The sequence below is a fragment of the Panicum virgatum genome, chromosome 5K (genome assembly GCF_016808335.1).
Source record: "Panicum virgatum strain AP13 chromosome 5K, P.virgatum_v5, whole genome shotgun sequence".
Classification (NCBI taxonomy): domain Eukaryota; kingdom Viridiplantae; phylum Streptophyta; class Magnoliopsida; order Poales; family Poaceae; genus Panicum; species Panicum virgatum.
The window spans coordinates 42,104,519-42,128,555 of NC_053140.1; the positions used below are offsets into that span (position 1 = coordinate 42,104,519).

The 24,037-nt window shown below is 45.3% G+C and overlaps 3 protein-coding genes across 3 annotated transcripts; 1 reads left to right on the top strand and 2 right to left on the bottom strand.

Annotated features, from left to right (window-relative positions):
* Positions 1–1,082: 1,082 nt before the first annotated feature.
* LOC120710028 lies at positions 1,083–1,527 on the bottom strand. The gene has a single exon (XM_039995669.1). The coding sequence runs from the start codon at positions 1,466–1,468 to the stop codon at positions 1,211–1,213; it is 258 nt and encodes an 85-aa protein (XP_039851603.1). The 5' UTR covers positions 1,469–1,527; the 3' UTR covers positions 1,083–1,210.
* Positions 1,528–2,285: 758 nt separating this feature from the next.
* LOC120710029 (cytosolic isocitrate dehydrogenase [NADP]-like) lies at positions 2,286–6,755 on the bottom strand. Its single transcript, XM_039995670.1, has 15 exons — positions 6,368–6,755; positions 5,556–5,599; positions 5,342–5,451; positions 5,042–5,079; positions 4,849–4,926; positions 4,721–4,774; positions 4,540–4,641; positions 4,291–4,376; positions 4,093–4,196; positions 3,930–3,998; positions 3,736–3,851; positions 3,593–3,627; positions 3,281–3,423; positions 2,907–3,032; positions 2,286–2,783 (listed from the first exon to the last, which is right to left on the bottom strand). Exons 1-15 carry the CDS (start codon positions 6,414–6,416, stop codon positions 2,699–2,701), a joined length of 1,239 nt encoding a protein of 412 aa, XP_039851604.1. The 5' UTR covers positions 6,417–6,755; the 3' UTR covers positions 2,286–2,698.
* A 6,562-nt stretch (positions 6,756–13,317) lies between these two features.
* Positions 13,318–22,803, top strand: LOC120710031 (histone-lysine N-methyltransferase ATX4-like). The gene is made up of 23 exons (XM_039995671.1): positions 13,318–16,125; positions 16,239–16,294; positions 16,451–16,655; positions 17,146–17,256; positions 17,370–17,438; positions 17,525–17,590; positions 17,684–17,772; positions 17,870–17,962; positions 18,074–18,209; positions 18,357–18,450; positions 18,547–18,646; positions 18,746–18,870; positions 19,227–19,372; positions 19,483–19,587; positions 19,710–19,774; positions 19,923–20,130; positions 21,005–21,091; positions 21,197–21,253; positions 21,337–21,426; positions 21,725–21,811; positions 22,119–22,193; positions 22,278–22,378; positions 22,462–22,803. Exons 1-23 carry the CDS (start codon positions 15,253–15,255, stop codon positions 22,550–22,552), a joined length of 3,129 nt encoding a protein of 1,042 aa, XP_039851605.1. The 5' UTR covers positions 13,318–15,252; the 3' UTR covers positions 22,553–22,803.
* The last annotated feature ends 1,234 nt before the right edge of the window (positions 22,804–24,037 follow it).

Below are 24,037 nucleotides of genomic sequence, written 5' to 3' on the forward strand. Positions count from 1 at the left end.
GTAAAAGGCGAGCTGCTAATTTTTAGCACCGGAATCCTAATTTTTTGGATCCATTGAAGCTAAAAGGGGAGCTGCTAATTTTTAGCACCGGATCCTAATTTTTAGGATTGGGATCCAAACAGGGCCTAGTTTCCGAAATTTTGTGTTTGCACAGAAAGTACTATATATTTTTTTTTTAGATTATCACATATCGGGTACCCGGAGAAGACGCATGTCCCGATTTGGTTTATACAAAATATAGCCATGATGTTTTGTTTGTAAAAGTAGTTGAACCGGGATTAGTATACACACTTCCTCCATTGTTCCCGCACCTTGGATCAAGAAACTTTAATTCCAAGTAAAAAGGCAATATGAAATTATAGTGCTCTCTTTTTTAAAGAAGAGAAATATGATCATCACCCACTTAATGTCAGAATCCTGGTGCTAATTGGTCAGTTAATGGAAAAAAAACACAGCATGCATGAGCAACCCAGCCTGCGCTGCTTCCTTGTCATCATCAAGCTTAGGCGTGGTCTGTGTCTGCTCTGCTTCTAGTGTTAGATTATTTCGCATCTATCGGATCATGGCCTCTTGGGCCATGTCCAAGTTTTTTTTTTCTTTGGTTAAAGATCCAAATTTGCTGTTAGAATAATGAACAAAATGCGAATTTCAGAACGGGTTGCAGGGAGTAAAGGTAGGATTCAAACCCGACGCTCCGCTAACATGTTACATAACATATTTTGTATTTTGCCAACTTTTAAAAAAATATGCCAAATAAAAAAAAATTTATCTCCAACAATTTGACATAATTCACTTGTCAAATTCAGATCTAACTTACATCAGGAACCCTGAGAGAGAAACAAAATTATATTTATGCCATTCCACTTTTTGAAAAGTTAAATCAGAAACCCTTCTCTTTTATTTATTTCTTTTTTCACCCTCCCACTTGACTAGAAACCACGATGCCAACCGCGCGCCGCGCGCGTATATTTACGCGTAGAGGTCTGGTTTTTCCCAAGTTGTCAAAAATTGCCAAGTTTTTTGTCAAACTGTTGGAGAAGTATTTTTAATATTTTTGCCAAAAATAAAAATGGCAACTCGATTTGCCAAACTCTTGGAGGTGCTCTTATTTCATTCATCAGTCGTTGCCATCAGAGCAGGAACAAACGCACAGCTATCGCGGACACGCGCACAGCACGAGCGCGCGAGCCATGGCCCCGGCCGGTCACCCTCACGCGCCGGTGCCGGTGGCCCCTGCGTCGGCGTCGGCGTCGGCGTGGCGGCCCTCCTTCTTGTCGCCGAAGGCGCCGCGGTCCACCCCGCGCCCCGCGGCATCGTCGACCTTGTCCTGCACCTTCTCGATCTGGATGGCGCCCTGGTCCTCCCGCGACCGCACGTCCGTGCGCGTGCGGTTCTCCCCGCCGCCCACCGACTCGTACGTCGTCGGCGTCGTCTGGCCGACCGGGTGCGCGCCCTGGGCTCCCGACATCCTCCTTCCCTGTCACTTGTTACTCCGTTCAGAACTTCAGATGCTGCTGGTGCTGTTGCCCGTCTCGTTGCAAGCGGCAGATGAATAGGTGAGCTGCGGCGAGAGGGTGCGTGCCCGCGTGGGGCGCGGCGTCGCCGCGTGGCCTCGGACGTGGTGCGACGGGAGCGGCGCGCCGGGGACACATGGGCGGGAGCGTCTTCGTCGCGGGTATCGGGAGCCGACGTGTGTCCGCTGCTGTGCAGCTCCGCCGAGAGCCCGAGACGCCGGAAGGGCAGGGCAGGATAGACTCGACGTACGAGCCACCTGGACGTGGGCACCAGAGAGTGGTCGGCGACGGCACGCCCGGCGAGGCGACGAACCACCTGGCCCGGCGGTTAGGCCAAGCGTGTATATTTGGGGTGGCAATGTGGCATATGCTGCGGGCGTCTCCACGTCGCGAGTGACTTTGCATAGCGTGGCATTTAGTAATTAGTAGGTCGTTTTATGCTTCGCAGACGTCATCTCTTCCAGGATCACTTCACCGGCAGCCAAATTCCATGCAAATGAACTCCCAACTCTTTGTGACGGCTAAATGAAACAATTGTGTAGCATAATTTGTTCGCTTCAAAAGTGCTAAAGTTAATAGCTAAATTTAGCATCTAGTAGCATATCTTTGCTAAAATTTTTAAATCTTAACTAAACTAGCACTCCTATTTGGATACACTGGTATTAAAGTTTAGCACTTTCACTTATTAGCACTTGAATTAAATGGAGCCTAAAACGACGAAGTCATTTACGAACTGATAGCAGCAGACTGAAACATTGGTACCATGGAAAGTGGCATCAATCACACACTTCATGCTTTAGAGCTTACAACTCAGCATATTGATCATTTTTTCCCCACATTTAATTATGGTTGACGAAGGACCCTTTACTGCCTCCTAAACACAGTAGAAAAACTGATGATTGGTGAACGACGAAGAAGCCATGCAATTCAAAGGAGAAAACAAGACACATCTCCACAAATACGATGGAGCTTATTGCTGGTAACCTAATCACAGCACTGGCCAACTCTATGTCCTTTATTCAGAGCGCGCATAACACTAGTAGCATCTTGAATTAGCTTACATCCAAATGGCAGAAGGCACATTCACTCCATTGCGAAGCGTGAATAACAATGCTAATGTAGCCGAAATGACTTAGTAGTGGTGGGTGGTGAAGCACTAAATTTGCCAAAAGCTTCCTGTAAGCTCAATTGGCTGCCAGTTTTGATTGGAGCTCAGCAGCAACGGCATCAATGAACTCTTCAGTGTTCAAGTAATGGCTTCTCGTGACGCTACAAGTTAGAAAAGAAAGTCACACATAAATAAGGGCAATACGAAAAGTCCGCAATCATGCAAGATGAAAATGAAGTACTCCAGAAGTAGATGAAGCAATAGCTTATAAAAGCATAACATACTTGGAAGAGCCGTGAACAAGAAGTGCAAGATCTTTTGTCATCTTCCCAGACTCCACAGTTCCAACACAGGCAGCCTCGAGTTTGAGTGCAAAGTCAAGTAGCCTATCATTGTCATCGAGCTTTGCCCTGTGATGCACAAACAGAGTACTTAAGTGAATCAACTAAGCCCTATAACCAAAGTCCAAGTAGAAGAATGATAATTCACATCTAAGCATACACTTTCAAAAATTCACAATTTTAGACTTCTGCTGAAACAAATAAATGATGATTCTTGGGTACTAATATTATGTAGCTGAACAAAGACAAGCTCCCACATTACAGAGTGCAGCCTATAAGCCAGCAAGGCTTGGGCTCAAAGCAAGTAGAAGTTATACCTGTGTGCAAGTCCTCTCGTCCAAGCAAAGATTGAAGCGATGCTGTTCGTACTGGTTTCACCTCCTTTCTGGTGAACACGGAAGTGGCGGGTAACTGTGCCATGAGCAGCTTCAGCTTCGATGGTTTTCCCATCAGGGCACACCTACAGACAGAATGGATCAGCGTCATTGTATTTATTTATGAGAGTGTGAAGCATGTAGAGATAAAGAAATATGTCCAGCTATGCCACTGACCCAACAAAAAATAAAGTTTTCTTTGGCATAAGACTAAAATTTGTAGTCAACGTGAATAAGAAGTCAGGAAGTACATACCAACACTGATGTCATCAAACCCAGCGAGCCAAAACCTGCACATTGATAAATAGAGTCATCACAGCGCACTTTAGCCCACATAAGGGGAAGACATAACATTAAGCATCTTCTATACATGGATTCAGAAGTTAGCATATTATGACCTTGAGCCAAGAAATCACTCTGCACATCTCCATCATAGTTCTTGCAAGCCCACACATAGCCTCCTTCACTCTTAAGCGCATATGCAACCATGTCATCGATCAGACGATGTTCATACCTGCCAGATTTCAGTATCATGACATACAGTGAGAACTTTCTGGAAGATTTTGGCAAACAACACAAGATGGAAATTTACCATATTCCAGCAGCCTCAAATTTGGATTTCCAGTCTGCTTCGTAGACCTCCTGGAAAATGTCCTTAAACCTGCAAAGTAAAAGAACATAAAAAATAAAGACCAATTTGTCTAGAAGACAAAAGGAAGCTATGAATAATAGGATCATATTAACTATGTAAGTACCTCCCATCGTATTTCTTCAGGATTGTATTCTTGGTGCTAAGGTAGAGCGGCCATTTCTTCTCATAAGCAGTTGTCATAGAAGCCGCAGCAAAAGCTCGAATTGACTATCCATAGCAATAAACAATCTTTAGAAAAAAAATACTCACAATCGAGAATTATTTGTAACTAAGACATCGAGCTAGCAGTGAAAAGCGGTACCTCATCCGTGTTGTACATAGACAAGGCAACTCCTCCAGCACCAGTGAAGTTGAATACCTCCAGATCGATCTGCTCTTCCTTCCCCTCTACCAATTGAGAACAAAACAAGGAAAAAAAGAGGATCATTTCTTTTACTCACAGCAATTCTGTGAATGACAAACAATACAATAATAATATGCACGATGTGAAGATGTGAGACAGAATACTGTTCAGAAATTCAGTTGAATGATGTGACGTAGGCAACCATACCAAAAACTAGCTTGAGCTTCCCAGGCCCCTTCAGAACAGCATCAGTAGCCCGGTACTGATCACCGAAAGCATGCCTTCCGATGCAAATGGGCTTAGTCCATCCTGATTTCACCAACATTTCAATTTAGAAGGAAAACATTCACATCAAAATGTATAGTAGTTCCACATTTTCCTTAAATACCTGGAACAAGTCTTGGAACATTTTTGCAAATAATTGGCTCTCTGAAAACAGTACCTAAAGATAACAGGCAGAAAGAGGAACATGAGCAACCAGATTATAGGCATTGCAAAATTACAGAAGCACCTTACCATTTATAATGTTCCTAATTGTTCCATTTGGGCTCTTCCACATGTGCTTCAGGTTGAACTCCTTAACCCGAGTTTCATCTGTCAGTGTTGAGAACTTAAGATAGTAAGAGATCTATAAACTTGCAGTGTAAAAATTTCAACAATATGAAATTATGAAGAGTGCATGGTTCATCTGCATAACAATCAAATGTACCTGGGGTAATGGTAGCACACTTAATAGCCACATTGTACCTGCAGAACATTGGGTTTGATGTAAGAAATATGGAAAAGTTATAAAAGTACATGGAACAGTCACTCAGCAAGCACCTTCAACAGAAAAGCTGAATCTCATTGTTAATCAAATAAAACAAAATTCCTAAGAATCTAATAAGTTAATGATGATAAAAGTTGGTTTTACATCAAAATGCAACTGAAAAAAAAAAATCGGGAACAGTAGTGATTGCAAATCAAGCATGTCCTTTGGATGGGACTGAAAGTATTTAAACAAACATACTTGAGAGTAGCCTCTGCAGCCTCCACGGTGACCTTGTCATCAGTTGCATCACGGTGTAGAATCCCCAAGTCATAGTACTTGATGTCCAAGTCCAAAAATGGGAAGATAAGCTGAAAGAACAAAAATTATCAGAATTCAGACTAATCAAACCAGGAAAAACTAAAGAACCAACCCAGATTAGTCAGAAAATGGAGAGACATTAAGTATTGATTACCTTGTCCTTGATAGACTGCCAGAATACCCTGGTCATCTCATCGCCTGTAGTAAGAAAATGACAGAAGATATTAGTGCCACAGTGGATGAGCAAAATAATTAGTTTTGCGCCATTAGGGTGAAAAACGCTGATTACTGTAATTTATGTACAATAATTTACGAACTCGTCAATTATCATAAGATGGATTTATTGTTTTTTTCTTGGTTTAAAGATGGAAGAGCGGGGGGTTTTCGTTATTTGAAGATGGAAGAGTGGTTAGCGTATGGGTCGCGGCCACAAGCAGAGCAACCATGGTGATTGAACGAAAAGTCAGACTGTTGCCCTAAAATACAAAAGTTGCAGCTTAAAAAAAAATATAACTAAGCGAGATCCAGTCGCTAGGCATCCAACACCAGGAAAGCACTAGCTCCCCCCACTTCTTCGTTATTAACCTCCTCCTTCACAGGCTACGTCCAAATTTTCTGCACCTCCCTCCGTACATAGATCATCATCTGCGCACCAGCGCAGCATCTGAATCTCGCTGCGTGCCCAAATTTAATGTCTCAAGCGGCAGGGAGCCGCCTCCCGCGTTTTCCGCGGACTCACGCCGCGGCAACTCGACCACACAGTGTAGAGAGGGTTTCCTCGCTAAAACCTCTGTACACGAACCCAACCACCCAACAAAACAAAATTGAACCAAGTATAGAACGGCGTCAACGGTTCAGTCTCACAGATCTCGCCGCACCCGGAAACCCCCAGCGGAAAAATTAAATTCCAGCAGCGCAACGCGAAGGGTGCGATTGGATTGTGATCGGCGAGCGAGGGGATCTCACCGTCCATCTCGACGATGGGGTTGGCGACCTTGATCTTCTCGAACGCCATGGCCGCGGCGGCGGCGTCGCAGCTTGCCTCGGAGATCGGGAGGGGCGAGGCGGCGGCGGCGCTTGCGGGAGGAGGCAGAGAGAGATGGCAGGCAGAGGCAGGGGGAGAGAGAAGTGAGCGAGTTTGCGAGCGGATTTAAAGAACCGTGGGCGCTCGCTTTGGGATCGGATCGGACGGTGGGTGCAGCGTGTGTGGATCGGGGGCGTGCGTGTGGGTCGTCGATTATGGTGTTGTGACTTTATTTTTGTTTTTGTTTTTTTTTGGATGAGGGGATGGTGTTGGGACTTGGGAGATGACTTTGGTGGCCGGAGGTGTTGGTGTTTGTTGGAGTGTTTGGCCGTGGCAAGTAGTTGTGGAATCATGGGTTTCGTTTTGATTTTTTTCCAGCAGCCTTGGGTTTGGTGGGCTGTCACCCGAGAGTTTTGACAAATCATTGGGGATATAGGTAGTAAAGGATCAGTCTGAATCTTCTGCGATCCTCCGACCTCCATGTCTTATCTACAAGTAGACTACTTTTATGAGACTATAAACTGCCAAATACTTATCAAGAAGTGTGGGTTTTCAAAACTCCTATACTTGATTTAAACGTTGAGTTGGATATAGACAAATGGCTATGGGCAAAAAGGCAATGCTTAAAGACTTTGGAAACTTTAATAGAAAGACTAGTTAGATCCATGGTAGGGCGGGGACACCTTGGCATAGTAGAAGATATCATTTCGAGCCTTATAACATGTTATATGCACATAAGTCGAGTTAATCTTGTAACTCCCTCTAGAGCAGTAAGAAATTGTGTGCATGTCGGACTAAATCTCTAGAGACTAGTTTTTTCGAGATTACAGAGTACAACTCAGACACTCACAACGCACGCACACTCAGTTAAGTAGGGAGAAATTGTCCTAGAAATAGTCGATATATGAATAGGGAAGAAACCTAATGTCTAGATAGGAGGTTGCCAGGATGAAGTTCTTGAGGACTCTTACATAGAAAAAAAAGAAAACATGATCCTTCCTCCCTTTCATGAATTTATAAATTTATAAAATACATGGAGCGTATGGTAAGTGGACTAACATATACAAACATGACACGCTATGGCTCTTTTATAGTGCTTGGAGGTCTGTTTAACCTTATGAGTTGTGATCACTAAGTTGATCCTTACTCCTTTCTTGATAATAATTTCCGCATGAACCGTTACCAATATCAGTGGACAAGGTCATCACGCAGTTACTAAGAGTACCATATCAGCTTGATACCGGAATGACAGTGTCTTCCTTAATGTACAGTTACTGATTGATATCAATGATCAAATGTATCACGTGAGTACGTGACCGACAGAAGTTGATGAATGTGTGTAGATGGAACTCAAATCCTCTTAATAGAGTTTCATTCTAGTTTTATGGCTCTCGGTATCTGTGTACACTAAATTTCATCACCATAAAACTCTATTTTTGTCTTTATTCTTAAATTATACTCCCTCCGTCCTGAAATATAGGTCATTTTAGGATTTTTCCAACAGATAATGGAGATGGAGAACTCTCCTATCTCTAATTATTAAGCATTAGAACTCTATATGGTTAATTAAATATGTACTAATTAAAGTAACATACTCTCTTCCATTCACCTCTCCCACATCCACCCCTACATGGTTGCATACAGATTTTTCTATTGAGAAAGATCCAAAAACAATGCACAATTAAGATGGTTTGGTCCACTCTCAACCTAGAATGCTTTACATTTGAGTATAAAATTTAAACTCTAGAATGTCATGCATTTCAGGACGGAGGAGGATGATATATTATCACTTTTGTCTATGTGACATGTCATTTAATGAGAATGAAACTCATATACTACTTGCATTGAGAATGGCCTAACGGATTAGGGTGCTTAGAGCAACTCCAACAAATTGATTTTCTCCTTTTCTCTTTCTATTTTTTTCTCAATATAAAGGATTGATGTTGAAAAAACCTACTCCAGCAGATTGATTTTCCATCTCCCTTTCCTTTTTATTTTTTCTCAATCCCCAATAATTTCTCTCCAATCCTCAATAGAAAGAGGAGATATCGCATCTCCCTTTCCATATAGAAAGGGGAGAATCAATTTGCTAGAGCACTTTTTCCATATATATTGAAATTGAGAAAGGAAATTTCCCTATATAATAAAAAAGGAAAAAGGGAAAGATCGATGTGTTGGAGTTGCTTTTATTCTTTATCCGCACTCTACAGTCCACACCTAGCGCCCAACTCCAAAAGCGCTCAGTAATCACTAATTAGCGACAGCGTAATACTTGTTGCTTCAGAGACATATTACAACCAAAGAATACTGTATTGTCACCATCATTCGTCAGTGCGTCCCGCAGCATCTGCACCAACCTGAGCCCACTTCATATAAAATCAACCTTGTCTAATCATACTATGTAACATTCTTACGCAAGACAGTCCAGTTAGCTTTATCCAATGCACTGACGACCGGGGCCCCACGAGATGTATGTCCCACGTGTCAGTCACTCGGAGAACGTATCGCCATGTTTGTTGTTGTTGGATAAAAAGCGAAGCAATTTCCTATCCCACCTACTCTTTTCCACCTGCCCCTCACGATCAGGTCCGCACCACCAACAGGCTGACAGGCAGCAAGCAGTCCCAGCACTCGCTGAGGGGGCGTTTAGTTTCCAAAACAAAAAAAATTTTGGATGTCACATCAGCGTTTGACCAGATGTCGGAAGAGCTTTTCGAACACTAATTAAAAAACTAATTTCAGAACTCACTTGGAAACCGCACGAATCTTTTGAGGCCTTTGACCGCATCATTAGCACATTGTGGGTTACTGTAGCACTTATGTCTAATGATGCCCTAATTAGGCTCAAAAGATTCGTCTCGTCGTGTACATCCAAACTGTGTAATTAGTTTTGTTATTTAATTACGCCTGAGACAAATGACTCCGTGGCGTCAGAGAAATTTGTATAAATGGGACTGCAAATCATACGAGCAGCTTCCGTACGTGCTGACTCCTGTGCATACCATACGAGCTTGACCGTTGAGATGTCCGAGCCGCCATGCCCTATGCTGCAGCTCTGCGAGAAGCAACTTTAGCCATATTTTGTTTTTGTGCAGCAAAGATTATGCATTAATTAGTATTTTTTTTCTCGAATATGCACGCAGCGTATCATTGTATTACGTGTACGACGAAGTAGGGGTGGTAATGGGCCATGACCCTAGTGGCCTCTTCACAGCCCAATAAGGCCCTTAAAATTTTTAGTTCAAAAATACATATGTTTAGAGCCCAGCCCTTTTAGGGCCCGATCCTTAGATTTTCTAGTTCAAAATGTTGGGCTCTTTACCACCCCTACGACGAAGATGTTTTAATTAGTTGAGTACATATATAGCTATCGGTTCTGTTGACTGTCAATCTTTCAGACCTTAAGGGCATGTACAACGCGGCTGTATTCACTTTCTCCAAACTTTTTAAACTTTTCATCACATCGAAACATTAAATATAGTAAATGCCTCATGTATGGAGTACTAAATGTAGGTAAATAAAAAACTAATTGCACAGTTTTGATGTACGTTGCGAGACGAATCTTTTGAGCCTAGTTAGCATATAATAGAATAATATTTACCACGAACAAACAAAAAATATTACAGTATACTACAGTATCCGATACAAACTTTTTCTATTAGATTTTCGCGTATCTAAACACACCCGCGTCTTTTTCAGCCGTCTGTATGCTGTAACTTGTCGTGAGGCGACGGCACGGCTCGTTGCCCCAGGCCAAATCGACTGCAAGCTCCCCCGTTGTATGCAGCGTTGCAAGTCACCGACGGCTCCACGGATCGAGTGCTCCGAGAGCATGTATTTGGCGCGGGAAATCAGTGAGATGGTGGCGGGAAATCGAGTAGCAGCCCGGCGCAGGGGAAGGAGCGGCGGCCGCCGGGCTGGACGACGGAGCCCCCGGCGGCCGGCGAGGCGGCGCGCCACGGTGGCGGCGAGGGCCTGACGGGTTCGCGGGCGGAGCCGCGGAGGTGGCGGCGGAGCGCCAGCGCCGTGGACTCCGCCTGGCGCACGGCGCACCAGAAGCGGGCGGCGTGGATGGCAGCAGCCTCCATGGCCTGGGCGTCCGTGGTGAGGTCAACACAATGCATCCACCACGGCTGCTGCTGGGGGCAGATGCTGCTATGGTGAGTGAAGCGGCGTGGGGAGTCGTCGCCCGTCGTCCCAAGCACAGGAGAGGATAGAGATTGTCTTGTCGAGAGAGATCGAGAGAACAGGACAGGAGATATTTTCTATAGCATACAACACGAGTTCCCATTGCGCGTACTATGTATATGGTTTTGTATACTGAGTTTTTTTAAAAGATTGTATACTGTGTTGGAGGCTAGTGTGCACACCGCAAGCACATCTTTATTTTTTTCACAAGCATTTTTCTCGTGTAGTTATTTAGATCCCAAAGCGTTTTTTTCATATATACAACAAAATAGTATACAAAGATTAATTTATAGCTGATCATCATGTTTTATGTGCCCATACATAGATTAAATAATTTACAGACAGACTAACATGCACACCATTGTACAAGTTGTCTGTTTGATTGTCTATATACGGTGTTCTAGACACTTACAAACAGCACACGTTGTACATGCCCTAATCCGTGCCAAGCTTTCGAATTGAAGGACCACGCTGCCGTCAGACGGGGCAAAAATATCTACGAGGCAGTGGAGCCATGAAATCCGGCGTTCTCCTCATGAGAAGCGGCTCCAGTTGGCGCACCAGCACCACCCCAACGGCAGTTCGAAGAGCCGGCGCCGGCCAGAAGGGGGGCAGCCAGCAACACCTGGATGGCACACAATCAATGACAACAAGAAGGACACTACTACACCGTGTCATTACCCGTCCCCGTAGGCGTCCAGGTCCACCTGCTGTGATCTTCCTCGTTGCAGTCGCTGCAGCGATAGATGCGGGGAGCCCAAGCCTTTTCCGTTTCGGGGTTTGGGATTATCAGATCAGATAAGCTCGGCGGCTCCTGATCGGAGCATTCTGTTCTTCGTAGGATAGCGTTTTGGACCAGGAATCCAGGATAGCAACACGCCGGAGCTGTCACACTTGATTTCTGATGGGTGATGGGCCGTTGCGCTGACTGCTGATTAAACTCGTCTGCTTGGGAGTTGGGAGTCGCTGTTCGTGGGGTTGGCCATCACCATTCACCAATCGCAAACACCCGGTGGTCTACCAGCCCGGAGCAGGGTGAAATCCTCTGACGGCCTGGAGCAGAATCATGTTTTTCAGGCCGCGACACCGGCCTCGTCTCCAGCTTCTGGCGTCTCTCTTAGCGCAGCATATGCATCATCTGTGTCCGAGAAAATGCAAAGACTGCATCGACCACTGTAAATATCCGGAAGCGACACAGGAAATCTCTCCCCCCTGCTCTTGAGTCTTGACAGCCGCTGTCTCAAGCGCTGATTGTCTTTTATGCCACTTCTCAAGCACTGATTGTCAAGAACCGTGATCAGTTCATCCAATTGCTAGCTGAGACTGACCGAGCGTGTAACTGCGCTGTCCCTGTCAAGGAGATCCGAACTCGCAATGCACCGCGAAACCGAGACCAACTGTTTTACGCAAAGCTAGACAGAGGATTCAACTCATTGGACTGCCAGCCTTTTCATATGTCGGTTTTGCACGGCGCAATCACTCTTTGGTGGGCACGGACACCGGGTGCTTGGAGCTTGACTGGCTTTGTCAGCGTAACGCGAAACATGGCGTTCTCTTCTCTCTCAGAGAAAGACGAGCACTCCATGTGGCGTGTGCACGGTTCTATCCTATGCACGACGCATCCCCAGGACCAGGAGGCAGCACTCGATGCTCGACATTTCATTCTTGACCCGGTGGTGGACAGAGGGAGGAAGCTTGGCGCCAGCGCCAAAGCAAGGACTGAAAGCAAGACGCGGGTGGACGCCTTGGCGAATGGCGACTGGACTCTCGCCGCCGGAGGCCGGAGCGGCGCCGCGGCCGCCGGCGGGGCGTACTGTATGTGACGCAGCAGCCCTCTCCAATCCTACAGGTTGCAGAAAATGCATACTGACAGAAACTCTCCAGAAAGAACATCAAAGTACACTACATGGCAGCAGAGTTGATTTCTCAGGGATTGTAACCCAAAGAACTCAAGTTGAAAATGCATGAGCCATGACCAAAAGAGCAGACAGAACACGCGATTCCCAGAGGGAACGGACGAGTAGGCTCGCAATCATCAGGAAAATGCTGGTAGATGCCACAAGATCTTTCGCAGTCGCAGGTAAACCACATGCGGCTGCAGCCTGAAATCCGACGCCGCATCTCGACGCGCAGGGGCGCAGCACGGGGGAGTTTCCGCACCAACACGAGCCCGTGCGCGCCGGCCGGACGATTTCCCGCTTCCGCTGGCAGCACGGTCTTGGCCTGTTTGGCGTGGGCGCGTGGCCCGAGCGGCGCGCCACCGCCACCCCACCGGCGGGGCGAACGCAAAGCCGCCGCCTTCCCCGTGCAAACTTTGCCAGGCTTGAGCGGGGCGGGCGGCTGTGTGCTTTGGTTGGGCGCTTGGTTACCACAGGCAGGAGGAGGACCCCCTCTCTATCCAGTATCCACCTCAATTCCTCTGTGCCCTAATTGGGCGAGGTGACGTCTCCATGGCCATGGGCGCCTGCCTACCTCCGGGCCCTCCTAGTTGCGCAGGCTGAAGGTACACGACGAACAAAAACGAACTGAGTTAGCTAGCCCCATATCTAAAGAAAAAAAATACGGCAACAACAATAGCGCTTCTAGAAGGCTCGTAACGAAGAGGGGGACTGGCATTGGAGCGGCGGGCTCGACGGCGGCGCCCGCTCGCCGACTCTCAACCATGCCATCACAAGACGTGGCGCCAGAGCTGGAGCTCGCCGGATCGTCTTGGACATCGCCGGCCGGGGGGGGAAGAAACGCCGCACCCGCTGCTGGAACGAGCCAGGCGGCGCTCGCATGCCGCACCCGACCCGACCTGCCCAGAGTTCCGGAAGCGGAGCCACCCCCGTGGCTCGTGTCATGGGCCGGCATCCTCGGTGGTGGTTCACTGGTTTGTACGCGCGCGCGCATCCTCTCCGTCGCTCCCCCGCCCGCCTCCATTGGCAGAACAACCCAGCCCGTGCCCATGGCACAGACCGGGTGTTGACTAGGACGAAGCTGTCGCCGCCGCCTCGCTAATCAACAAGTCTCCCTCCCCTCGCACGAGCGCGCTGGAATCCAGCGCACCGGATCACCGTCAGAAGCCACCGCCGTGCGTGCCGCGGGAATACTGAACCGAGCCCCGGACGTGCCGCGCTGCGATTGGTCGGGCCTCCACCATCGGAAGTCCGTTCGCAGTCCGCCCAACTCCGGCGAAGTCGTCGGTCACGGCAACAAAAACGCTCCGGCGAGCGGCGGCCGGGGTTTAGAGCAGAGGAATCAGGCGAGGCTGCGCGAATGCACGGCGGAGATGCGGCGAGAGGGAATCACACCGTCGTCTCCCCCGCATCCGGCAAAGGGATAAAGAGGCACACCTTTTTTTTCTCCGCCCGTGGATTCGAGCACGGCCACCAGCCCACCATTACCAGAGAAGATGACTGAAAAGAGAGAGAGAGAGAAAAGAACAAAACAGAACAGGACTCCATTAATCTTTCAGACCTTCGTCTTGCTCGGACTCGCAAACTTCCCAGGTCGCTCGGCTCGTGCTGGATCTACGCCTTCCCAGCCGACGAGCGCAACCGGCCGTGCACGATTTTTGCTTCGCCCAGGGAGGTCGATCGACACGAGACCGCCGAGAAATCGAAGCTCCGTAGGCAGAAGAACAGCAAAATCGTTCCACGGGCCGGATTGGGCATCCCAATCAGACCAGGCTTCTTCGTCAACATCTGCTTCCGTCGAGATGGCCAAATCACCAATCCATCGGGGGGCCTCCTGTAGTATAAGCATCCGAGCTCGACCTCCATCAACAGCGCCTGCCACCTGCCTACGCTACTCGTGACATCATCCATCCCCGCACGGAGGTGGTGCGCTGCCGCTCCGCCGCTGAACAAAACTTGTTCATGGCCAAACCTCCCTCCAGACCACGCCAAACCACCAAAATTTCCTCACCAAACCTTCACCAAAAAATCGAACTCCCAAGCACAAATCATCTCCAGTCGCTCGAATCCCAGATCAAACCCAAGGCCACAACAAGCTCAAAATCATACACCGAGCCGCCCGAAAATCCGAGACCGAAGCTGCCAAGGCAGATCGCCATCTGACCACGATGCCACACCAGAGTGCCACGCCCAGAACTCGTGCCACCCATCCCTCCTGCTCCATCTCCATGGACGCACACCGCCGCGGCCACCATCAGCGACCACAAAATCGAGACGGCAACCGCACGAGCACGAGCCGCTCTCCCCACGACGAAGACGACGACTCCCATCTAACGACCCTCCCTATCCGATCCACTCCCCCCGAATCGCACGAGGAAACTTAGGGGAAAAAAAACGCATCTCCCTCACCACCGAGCCGCACTCCCATCTCTATTCACCCTGACACTTGGGAAGCCCATTAGAACACACAAAGAACAAGAACCGGAGCGCGGAGAAGAAGAGAGAGAGAGAAAAAAAAATCCCCAAAATCCCAGGACGATTCCTCTTCGTCAACATCTGGCCATCCCATCCAAGGTCGTTTCCGGTTCGCTTTCCGCCGCCGCCGCGAGGGATCGGGAGGTGGGAGGAGCACCCCAATTCACCGAATTCGCGCGGCAGGCTGGTAGGGTTAGGGTTTGCCAAGGTGGTTCGGGCCCCCACGATTCGCCGGGGCGGTCTAGCGGCCTATCCGGCGGTCCGGGATGATCTTCAAGCGGAACCAGCGGTCGGAGATCCTCGCGCTGCGGCGATGCAATGCCGCGGGCGGCGGAGGGGAGGACGAAGGGGGAGGCGACCCCCGCCCGAGGAAGAGGCGGAGGGGCGACGAGTTCTTCCCCGTCGAGCTGCTCGGCCACGTCCCTGCCTCCGGCATCCCGTACGCAGCATATGGGTTCCGGTGGAGCGAGGAGCCCGAGGCACCGGCAGAGGCCGCGCAGCCGGTGGCCGCGGCGAGGCCGCCGGTGGTGCGCACGTCGCGAGGCCGCACCCAGGTATTGCCCTCCAGGTTCAATGACTCTGTTCTTATCGACCCCTGGAAGAAGGAGAAGCCGGCAAAGCCCCCGGCGCCTGTCAAGACAGAGCAGTTGGTGCGCAAAAATGGGGTGCTGCACGACAGAGGTGCAATCTCTTACAGGAGCTATGCATTGTCCGAGCTGGATGACGATGATGATGATGATGACGCCATTGTGGCTCCTTACCAAGCACGCCGGAATTTTGGTGGCTCCAGGAAGTACTTAGCCTCCCACAGCACGCTTACCTCGGTACACGATGAACTGTACAGCAGTTATCACAGAAAGGAAGTAATGCTTAGGCATTATTACGAGGAAGATGATGAGGAGGATGAGGAAGAAGAGTATGAGGAAGAAGAGGAGGAGATTTTTTACTGTACAGAGGAGTTTGTGTATGGGGACATTGTCTGGGCAAAGCTTGGCAAGCGGCAACCGATGTGGCCAGGAGTGGTGGTCGACCCAACTCAGGAGGTCGCTGCCGAGGCAATGCCACCACAGCCTCGCGGTGTCTCTGTGCTTTGTGTGATGCTATTTGGCTGGCGCGCAGAGTTCAGTGATGATGAAAAGGTACAATTTTGTAATGACTGCTGTATTCAAACTGGCTGATATAACTGCTGCCGGTTTTTTCTTTGGGGATGTTTATTGCTTAATGATGCATTTGCTGATATGGTGGATTGCAGAAGTATGTGTGGGTGAGGCAAGGGTTGATATTTCCATTTGTTGACTACATGGACCGGTGAGTAGTAATTCAAAACCTACTATAGGAATTAAATTTAATGACAAAAGCTGTTAAAATGCTGCTAAAACCCCTGCTCATGTATTTTTGACAACTTCATTATGGTTAGAATAACACCAGCTTGCGTGTTAAGAACTAGCTGTATTGCCATTTCAGATTTCAAGGGCAGACAGAACTAAGCAGTTGCAAACCTGCTGATTTCCAGAGGGCAGTAGAAGAGGCCTTTTTGGCTGATCGGGGATTCGCTGAAGTTTTGATGGATTGCAGCACCAAGGGCCAGCCTGTGGTGTGTCACTCTTTCCCAGATGATTTACATGAAGTGACTGGCTCAAATGAGTTGGAGTACCAACCACAGATTAAGGCAAGTTAATGAATTTTATTTTAGTTGATGCACAGCTAAGGATATGTGTGTATGTAGGAGATTTTAACGATAAATCAATTATGTATGCCTAATCTTCTCTGTTTTGTTTTATTGTGTCTGTTATGTTATTTCATGCGAAACTTTATGATGCCACATTACCTTGCCTCAAATTGAAAGTTTAGGTGAAGTCAAAGGGCCATAGAAGAATTGGGTGACAATGTTAAAATTATGAAAGAAATAAACTCTAGCTGATCATTTACTAATTACTATGTATAAGCAGAATAATATTGTTCAGGATTTCTCTGTGTGGAACATCAAAGTTTTCCCCTAGCTTGTTCTAGGTTTATGATCTACTGGCAAATGGTAGTATCAGGTCACTTCAGCATAGATGGCACTGTTACTGTGTTACATTTTAAGATCTTGTTGAAATTACTGCAGTTATATCATGTGTTGCCTCAGTAGACTAATATTTGTTTGATCTTTCACACAGCGGTACAGAAGAGCACTGCAGTGTGAGTGTTGTGGAAATTGCTTTCCAGATAAGGATTCAAACAAAATGGTGTGTGTGATGGAGCAACTTGCTTGCAGACTTTGTGCCATGGTATGTTTTGGCATACGAACTTGACTACTTTATTGTTATTATGTTCATATGTTGGCATAACTTGACCGAGTACATGTAGACCTTTCTCCTAACACTACTTGTTGCATCTGCAGATCTTGAGATCAAAAAAGTACTGTGGAATTTGTTTGAAAAGTTCGCAACATAAATGTGGTGGAAGATGGGTAAGACAATATGTACACGTTTGAGTATTATAAGTCTATCTCATCATCTGCAGCTCCAAATGCTCATGTTGATAAGAAATAACCAGGTTTGCTGTCATGGTTGTGAAAGCTGGGTTCATGCAGAATGTGACGAAAACTGCAGCGACCTCAAGGTTTGTGTTTATTTTCTCACAATAACCGAACTGATACATATGAAGTATTTTAGAAAATGGAATTTGTGATATGCTCACAATTAAATGTGATAGGCACAAGACAACAGTTATCGCTGCCCTTACTGTAGAGTTAAACTGAATTCAACTCTCCCAGGGAAGAATGCAAAATTTTCTGATGTCAAGTAAGCTAAAATCATTTGTTTTGTAGCACTCATATTTAAAGTTTGTATTTCATTAACAAGGACATGTATATATACTGTATAATTTTTTGTTAAGCAGAAAAGATAGTTGGGTGCAGAAAGGAAGCAAGCCTGACAAAGTTGCACTTGTCTGTTTTGACATGGAAGGAACGTACCTACCAGATCTCGAATTGTGAGCACTGCACTGTGTTAATTCTACGTGAAATTAGCAACAACAGTCCCCTTTCTGTCTGATGCTCATAGTAAAATTTGCTTATGACTACTGGAAAATCTTTTTCTGCAGAATTTCTTGTCATTGTGGCCCTTGCAAAGGACAGAAATTTTTGTTCAATGAATGGGAGAGGCATGCTGGCTGCAGAAGTAAAAATTGGAGGTCCAGTATTAAGCTTAAGGGCTCATTGATGCCATTTGGAAAATGGGTGTGTACAGTGGCCACAGCATACTTTTATCTTTTGGCACTAAATAATAAACAATGAGAATATGTTATCATCCAAACAAGTTTGTATCTTTGTTTTCTGTGCTTTCTGTTTTTGTGTATTAAGATTGCCAAACATTTTGATTTACAGATAGATAAACATCAGCCAGGAGTGTGTCCCACAAATCCTTCAAAACGCTTATCTCAGAAAATGAAGAAACAGAAGTTAATTGATTTACTAAATGGTATAAGAGCTTTGATTTTAATCTTAGTAGTTATTTGAAGATACTTCTCCCAACAGATCTGAATTCGTGGAACTTGATTTTTTTTCCCACATGCAGACCCATATGATCCTGTAAATGTAAAATGGACAACAGAAAGATGTGCGGTCTGTAGATGGGTTGAAGATTGGGATTACAACAAAATTGTGATTTGCAACAGGTAACTGAACTTGTATTATTTGCAAGGTTTTCCTCAGTGTAAATAAATTTGTTTTGAAATATGGTGCCAACCCCTGCAACTAACAACACTCATGTTCAGATGTCAGATAGCAGTTCATCAAGAATGTTATGGTGTGAGTGGTAAGCAAGACTTTACCTCATGGGTTTGTCGGGCTTGTGAAAAACCGGGACAAAAGAGGGAATGCTGTCTTTGCCCTGTAAGAGGTAATCCTTGTGCATTTGGTAACAATTTTGTAATTCTTTCCTTCAGTAACTGGGTGTGTTTATGTGCTTGAGAAACGAAAGTGGTAGTACTGGAATGAAAAACATTATTAGTACTGCTACAGACGTTCAACCTCAGTTCTGTTAAGCTATTAACTGTAGGGACATGCTTTTTACATGAAGACCTGTTTGAAATTTGCTCCCAACTTATATGGCTATAACAGTAGCTAAAATTGAACCAGAATTGGACAGGATGAGTTTACCAAATCTCTGGATTTGAATATTTGGGCAAGTTTTCTTCTTTTTTATAAAGTATTTTGCTAATCATTAACCTCTCCTGGTGACTGTACTTATTGCAGGTGGTGCTTTGAAGCCAACAAATGTTGATAATTTGTGGGTCCATGTGACATGTGCATGGTTTCAGCCACAAGTTGCTTTTGCTAGTGATGAGCTCATGGAACCTGCTATTGGGATATTGAACATTCAACCGCTGCTATTTATGAAGGTTGTTTATCTTTCATACTATTATTTAAGTTTCTTTTGCCAAGTATTACATTATTTCACATGCTGAACTGTGACAATCTAATTATGCTCCATTCTCATCTATTTCTCCAGATGTGTGTGATCTGTAGGCAAATACATGGTTCATGCACTCAATGCTACAGGTGCTCTACGTACTACCATGCTATTTGTGCATCAAGGGCAGGATATCAAATGGAAGTACGTCAACACTGAGTGATGGCAACAACCTTTATGCTGAATTAAATGTATCAATGATTATTTTTTTGTGTCCCACATTTGTATATAGGTTTAACTTTTAACATTAATTTTCATGTATGCAGCTGCACTGCTTGGAAAAAAATGGCAAACAGACGACAAAAAAGATTTCTTACTGTGCTAATCATCGGTAAGGCTTCTTTTGACTGGAGGAAATATGTGGGGGGGGGGGGGGGGCTCGGGTCGCAGATAACGCTTTACTACCATAAGAGGTCTTTGTTCAGTTCAGTGGTTTGTTTGCTAGTGAGAGTTGAAAGACTTCTTGTTTCTATATGCAGGAGCCCTAACCCTGATAATGTTTTAATAATTCAAACTCCTGCTGGAACTTTCTCATCAAAGAAGCTTGTTCAAAGTAATGGCAAAGTAGCTGCATCGGCATCAAGACTGATTAGGAGAGATGTACCCATGGATTCACCATTGGAAGTTGAAATTTCAGATAATTTATCAGCTGCAAGATGTCGGATTTATGTCAGGAAAGATCTAAAGGTATTATTGTATTATATTCTTATGAATGTCTATTTTCTATTTTTCTTGGAGAACTTATTTTCAAGACAGAATTAGGGAATGCAAAGCAATACTACTAGAGAAGCTATATAATTGACATTTAACATGGTAACATAAACAGTCCTTTGCAATGAAGTTCAAGAAAGTTGATTTTTGCATCATAGGATGCCAATGTTTTAATCTTATGGAAAGTTCTACTTAAGGATGCATGGTTCACTAGAAGAAAGCAATAGCAATTAACTACTAAATGTGCGAAGAGGCTAGTACCGAATGACTATTTTAGTGGTGGTCTTGGATGCTTGGTTTTTACTTAGCTTTGAAATTGGTCATACTATGCAAAAGCTTAAAGAAGATGTTCCATATGTACCTGCACCCAACAAGATATGATTAATGCTCTTGCCAATAATGTTGTTCTGGAAATGGTGACTTGCAGTCTGTGGTAATAGTATAGTTGCTACAATACTTTTACATGGAAACTTTGTATCTGTAGAAGTATAAGCAACTATTCCACAAAAAGTCAAAAGGCCTAGTTGTTGAAATCTTTTTTCTACCTTTCAGAATGCTGTTTTCATCACTAGTAGGTATCCTATACAGCAAAGAAAGTATGCATGGACCACGGAAATAAATTTGATGTTTATATTTCATGTTTGGGGCCAAGACGTAGATAGAAATAATTGTGGACTTGTAACCTATCCTCCCTTGGTCGATCATATGCTAGTGAACCAGTTTCTAGCGTGCCAAAGGGCCTGCCGACCGCAACTCCAAATCCACAAGAATATTAATTATCCTATGTTGATGTTCAGCCATTGGTATGCCACCTATTTGGAAAGCATAACTGTGCTTTATTAACATGCAGAGATCTAGAGAGGGAGCAATTGCACATCGTGTGAGGGGTCCTTGTCAACACCGCTGGGATGAAATTGATAATCTGAATCCACCGAGGGTAATTTTTCTGATTTACTGCACAACTTATTCTTTTATTTGTTTTTTTTCATCTCTTGTATTTAAGTTCAGTTTCATATAAAGGGTGCTTTGTACTACTCTGCAGGAAGAGAGGGACCCAGAATCCTTTTCTACTTTTAAGGAGCGTCTGCGCTATTTACAGGTTAGTGTTTCAAGTGTTGAAGTTTCTATCATACTTTCTGTGCTAGTATGATATATTGATCTTTTTACTTAAATATATTTCAGAAAACAGAGCATAGTAGAGTATGCTTTGGTAGATCAGGAATTCATAGATGGGGACTTTTTGCTCGTAGAGACATTCAAGAAGGAGAAATGGTACTTTCCCTCATTATGTGTTGCGCATGCCATGTTTTTTTTCCAGAATTGTGGCTATTAGGAACCTAGATTAGCTTCACTGTGATGGCTCACTCTACTTTCAAGTCATTTTTTTTTGCTACAATTCTATATATTCTGCAATAATTGGTTGTGTGCTAACCCTGGAGTAAATCGAGTTTCTTTTCTGCATCATTCCTCTCACTTAGCTTGAATCACTAGAGTTTATTTCTGATAAGTGCACTGCCTCGACATTCAACAAATTTGCTCATGCAAGCACTTTTTCACTATATATTTTTAGGTCCTTGAGTATCGTGGTGAGCAGGTCAGACGAAGTGTTGCTGATTTACGGGAAGAAAAATATCGTGTGCAAGGCAAAGATTGCTATGTGAGTTATCTGACATGATTATAGCTCCGATGAGCTTATTATGCTAACTTTGTCGTTGTGGAAGCAAAGTATGGTGTGCTGACTCTGAGTAGTGGTAGAGAAAGATCAAACAGTTTCATCTCTGATAACCCTTTTCTGCTACTTTTGATTTTTGGATGGTTATAGAGGAAAAGTTGCATTTTTATTCATGCGGGGGTGTATTCATATTTGATGTTTAGTGATATCATTATTGACCATGTCTTTCGATAATTTATCTAGCAAAAAATGATAATTACATTTTGTTGCTATCTTTCTTGTGTGTGCACAGCTTTTCAAAATCAGTGAGGAAGTTGTTGTTGATGCCACAGACAAGGGAAACGTGGCACGCCTAATCAATCATTCTGTAAGGATCACGTGCCCTAATTTCAAATAAAAATACGCAGCTCTGAAATAGATGCCCATTTGATGTTTCTACTTTTCTGTGCAGTGCACACCAAATTGCTATGCAAGGATTATGAGTGTTGGGCATGACGAAAGTCGTATTGTTCTAATAGCCAAGAGAAATGTTTGTGCCGGTGATGAGCTAACGTATGTTGGGTGACATGATTCTCTTTCTCGGTTGTTGAACATCTCTTGAAGATCACAATCCCGACTAACCATGTTATTTGTAGGTATGACTACCTGTTTGATCCTGATGAGGCTGATGATCGCAAAGTGCCTTGCCTCTGCCAGACTACTAACTGCCGGAAATTCATGAACTAGTTTACTGTAGATGTCAACGAGCCACTCACATAGTTTTTTTTTTACGTCTGTCCCCCCGCCCCTACCTCATAGCTCATTTTTGGTACATGTTGATCTGCCCCCCATTTTTTTTACATTAATTGTTAGAATAAGTTAGTTAGAGCTCAAAAGCCTGAGCTTCCATTCCTGTAAATAGCACAGATGTATTCACGGCCAGTTCATTTTTTTCTAATAAAAAATTTGCGCCATGCTGAGCTCAAAATTGAACATCAGCAGACTTGTGTATTCCTTGTGCTCGTGCAAGAGCAAAAATGGAACCTTGTTGGAATCATACGGTTGAGGCTTTATTAGTCTGCAACCAGCCAACAGTATTTTTCTCACACCAAATCAGCACTAAACAGTAGTATTTTTCTCTCACAACAAATCAGCACCAGTCATAGTTACAACCAGTGGTAGTTATTGCAGTTGCTGACTGGCCTTTTTTTTTTTTGATGCGGCAGTTGCCGACTGGCCTTGCCGGTGGTGAGAAACGTTGGTACGATTGCTCCAACATTTCTGTTATCCACCGCAGCTCTACCGGTGGTCCAGGAGCATCATACGGTTGCTCCAGTAGGACTCCAACCATACTCCGGTGTGGTGGCCTGGTTGGTGGTTGAGACGGAGGAGCGCGAGTCATGGTCGTAGTCAGGCAGGTTACCGCACCGCACAGGTGGTCCGCTGCGGGGTTCCACCTCACTACTGGCTTTGATGCGGGTACGATACAACGTGCTGCTTCTCGGCTGTCGGAGCTTCCGGGCCGCAGATTGCGGGGGCGCGAACGCGATCGCCACAGCTGCCGCACGTTTGCACGGTAATGAGCAGCTGGTTGCTTTTGCCGCTCGATCAGAGGCGCCCGAACCGCCCAAGTGCTTCCTGCTTTGACGAAGGGGGCCGTCGGGGAAGGTAGGGAGGCAGCGCACGACGGGATCGTCGTGGAGGCGCGCTTCCGGATTCGGGTTTTGTTAAACGCTTTCCATCACAGACCCCTTTGCGATTCGGAAGCCGTACCATTTGCTTGAACACAGTATTTCTTCTATTCGACTCAATGATCAGAAAGCTAGCGCAAATCTTTCCTTTGCGTGTGTAAATTTTAAATTCTAAAACCTACTTGAAAACAGTATTTTTTATATTCGACTAACGATGGCAAGCATTCTTTTTGTCGCACTTTTTTTTCAACAGCGGATATTATTCTCTAGCCTCATGAGCTGCCATAATATTTTGAAAGTTATTCAAGTTTAACCGTGTACTATTTTTGGCCAGTAAAAATTTGAGAACCAGGAAATTACTTAAGTAAAATTCATAATTACTGTCAAATTAAAACTACTTCAATTAAAAAGTGATTAGCAATAGAATTAAAATCATTGCAAGCCAGAAGACTATCTCATCAAACTTGAAATCGAGCCACAATGTCCCCAGGAGGTAAAGACACGAGTAACGCCCAAAATAGGACCATGAAGAACCAAAGAA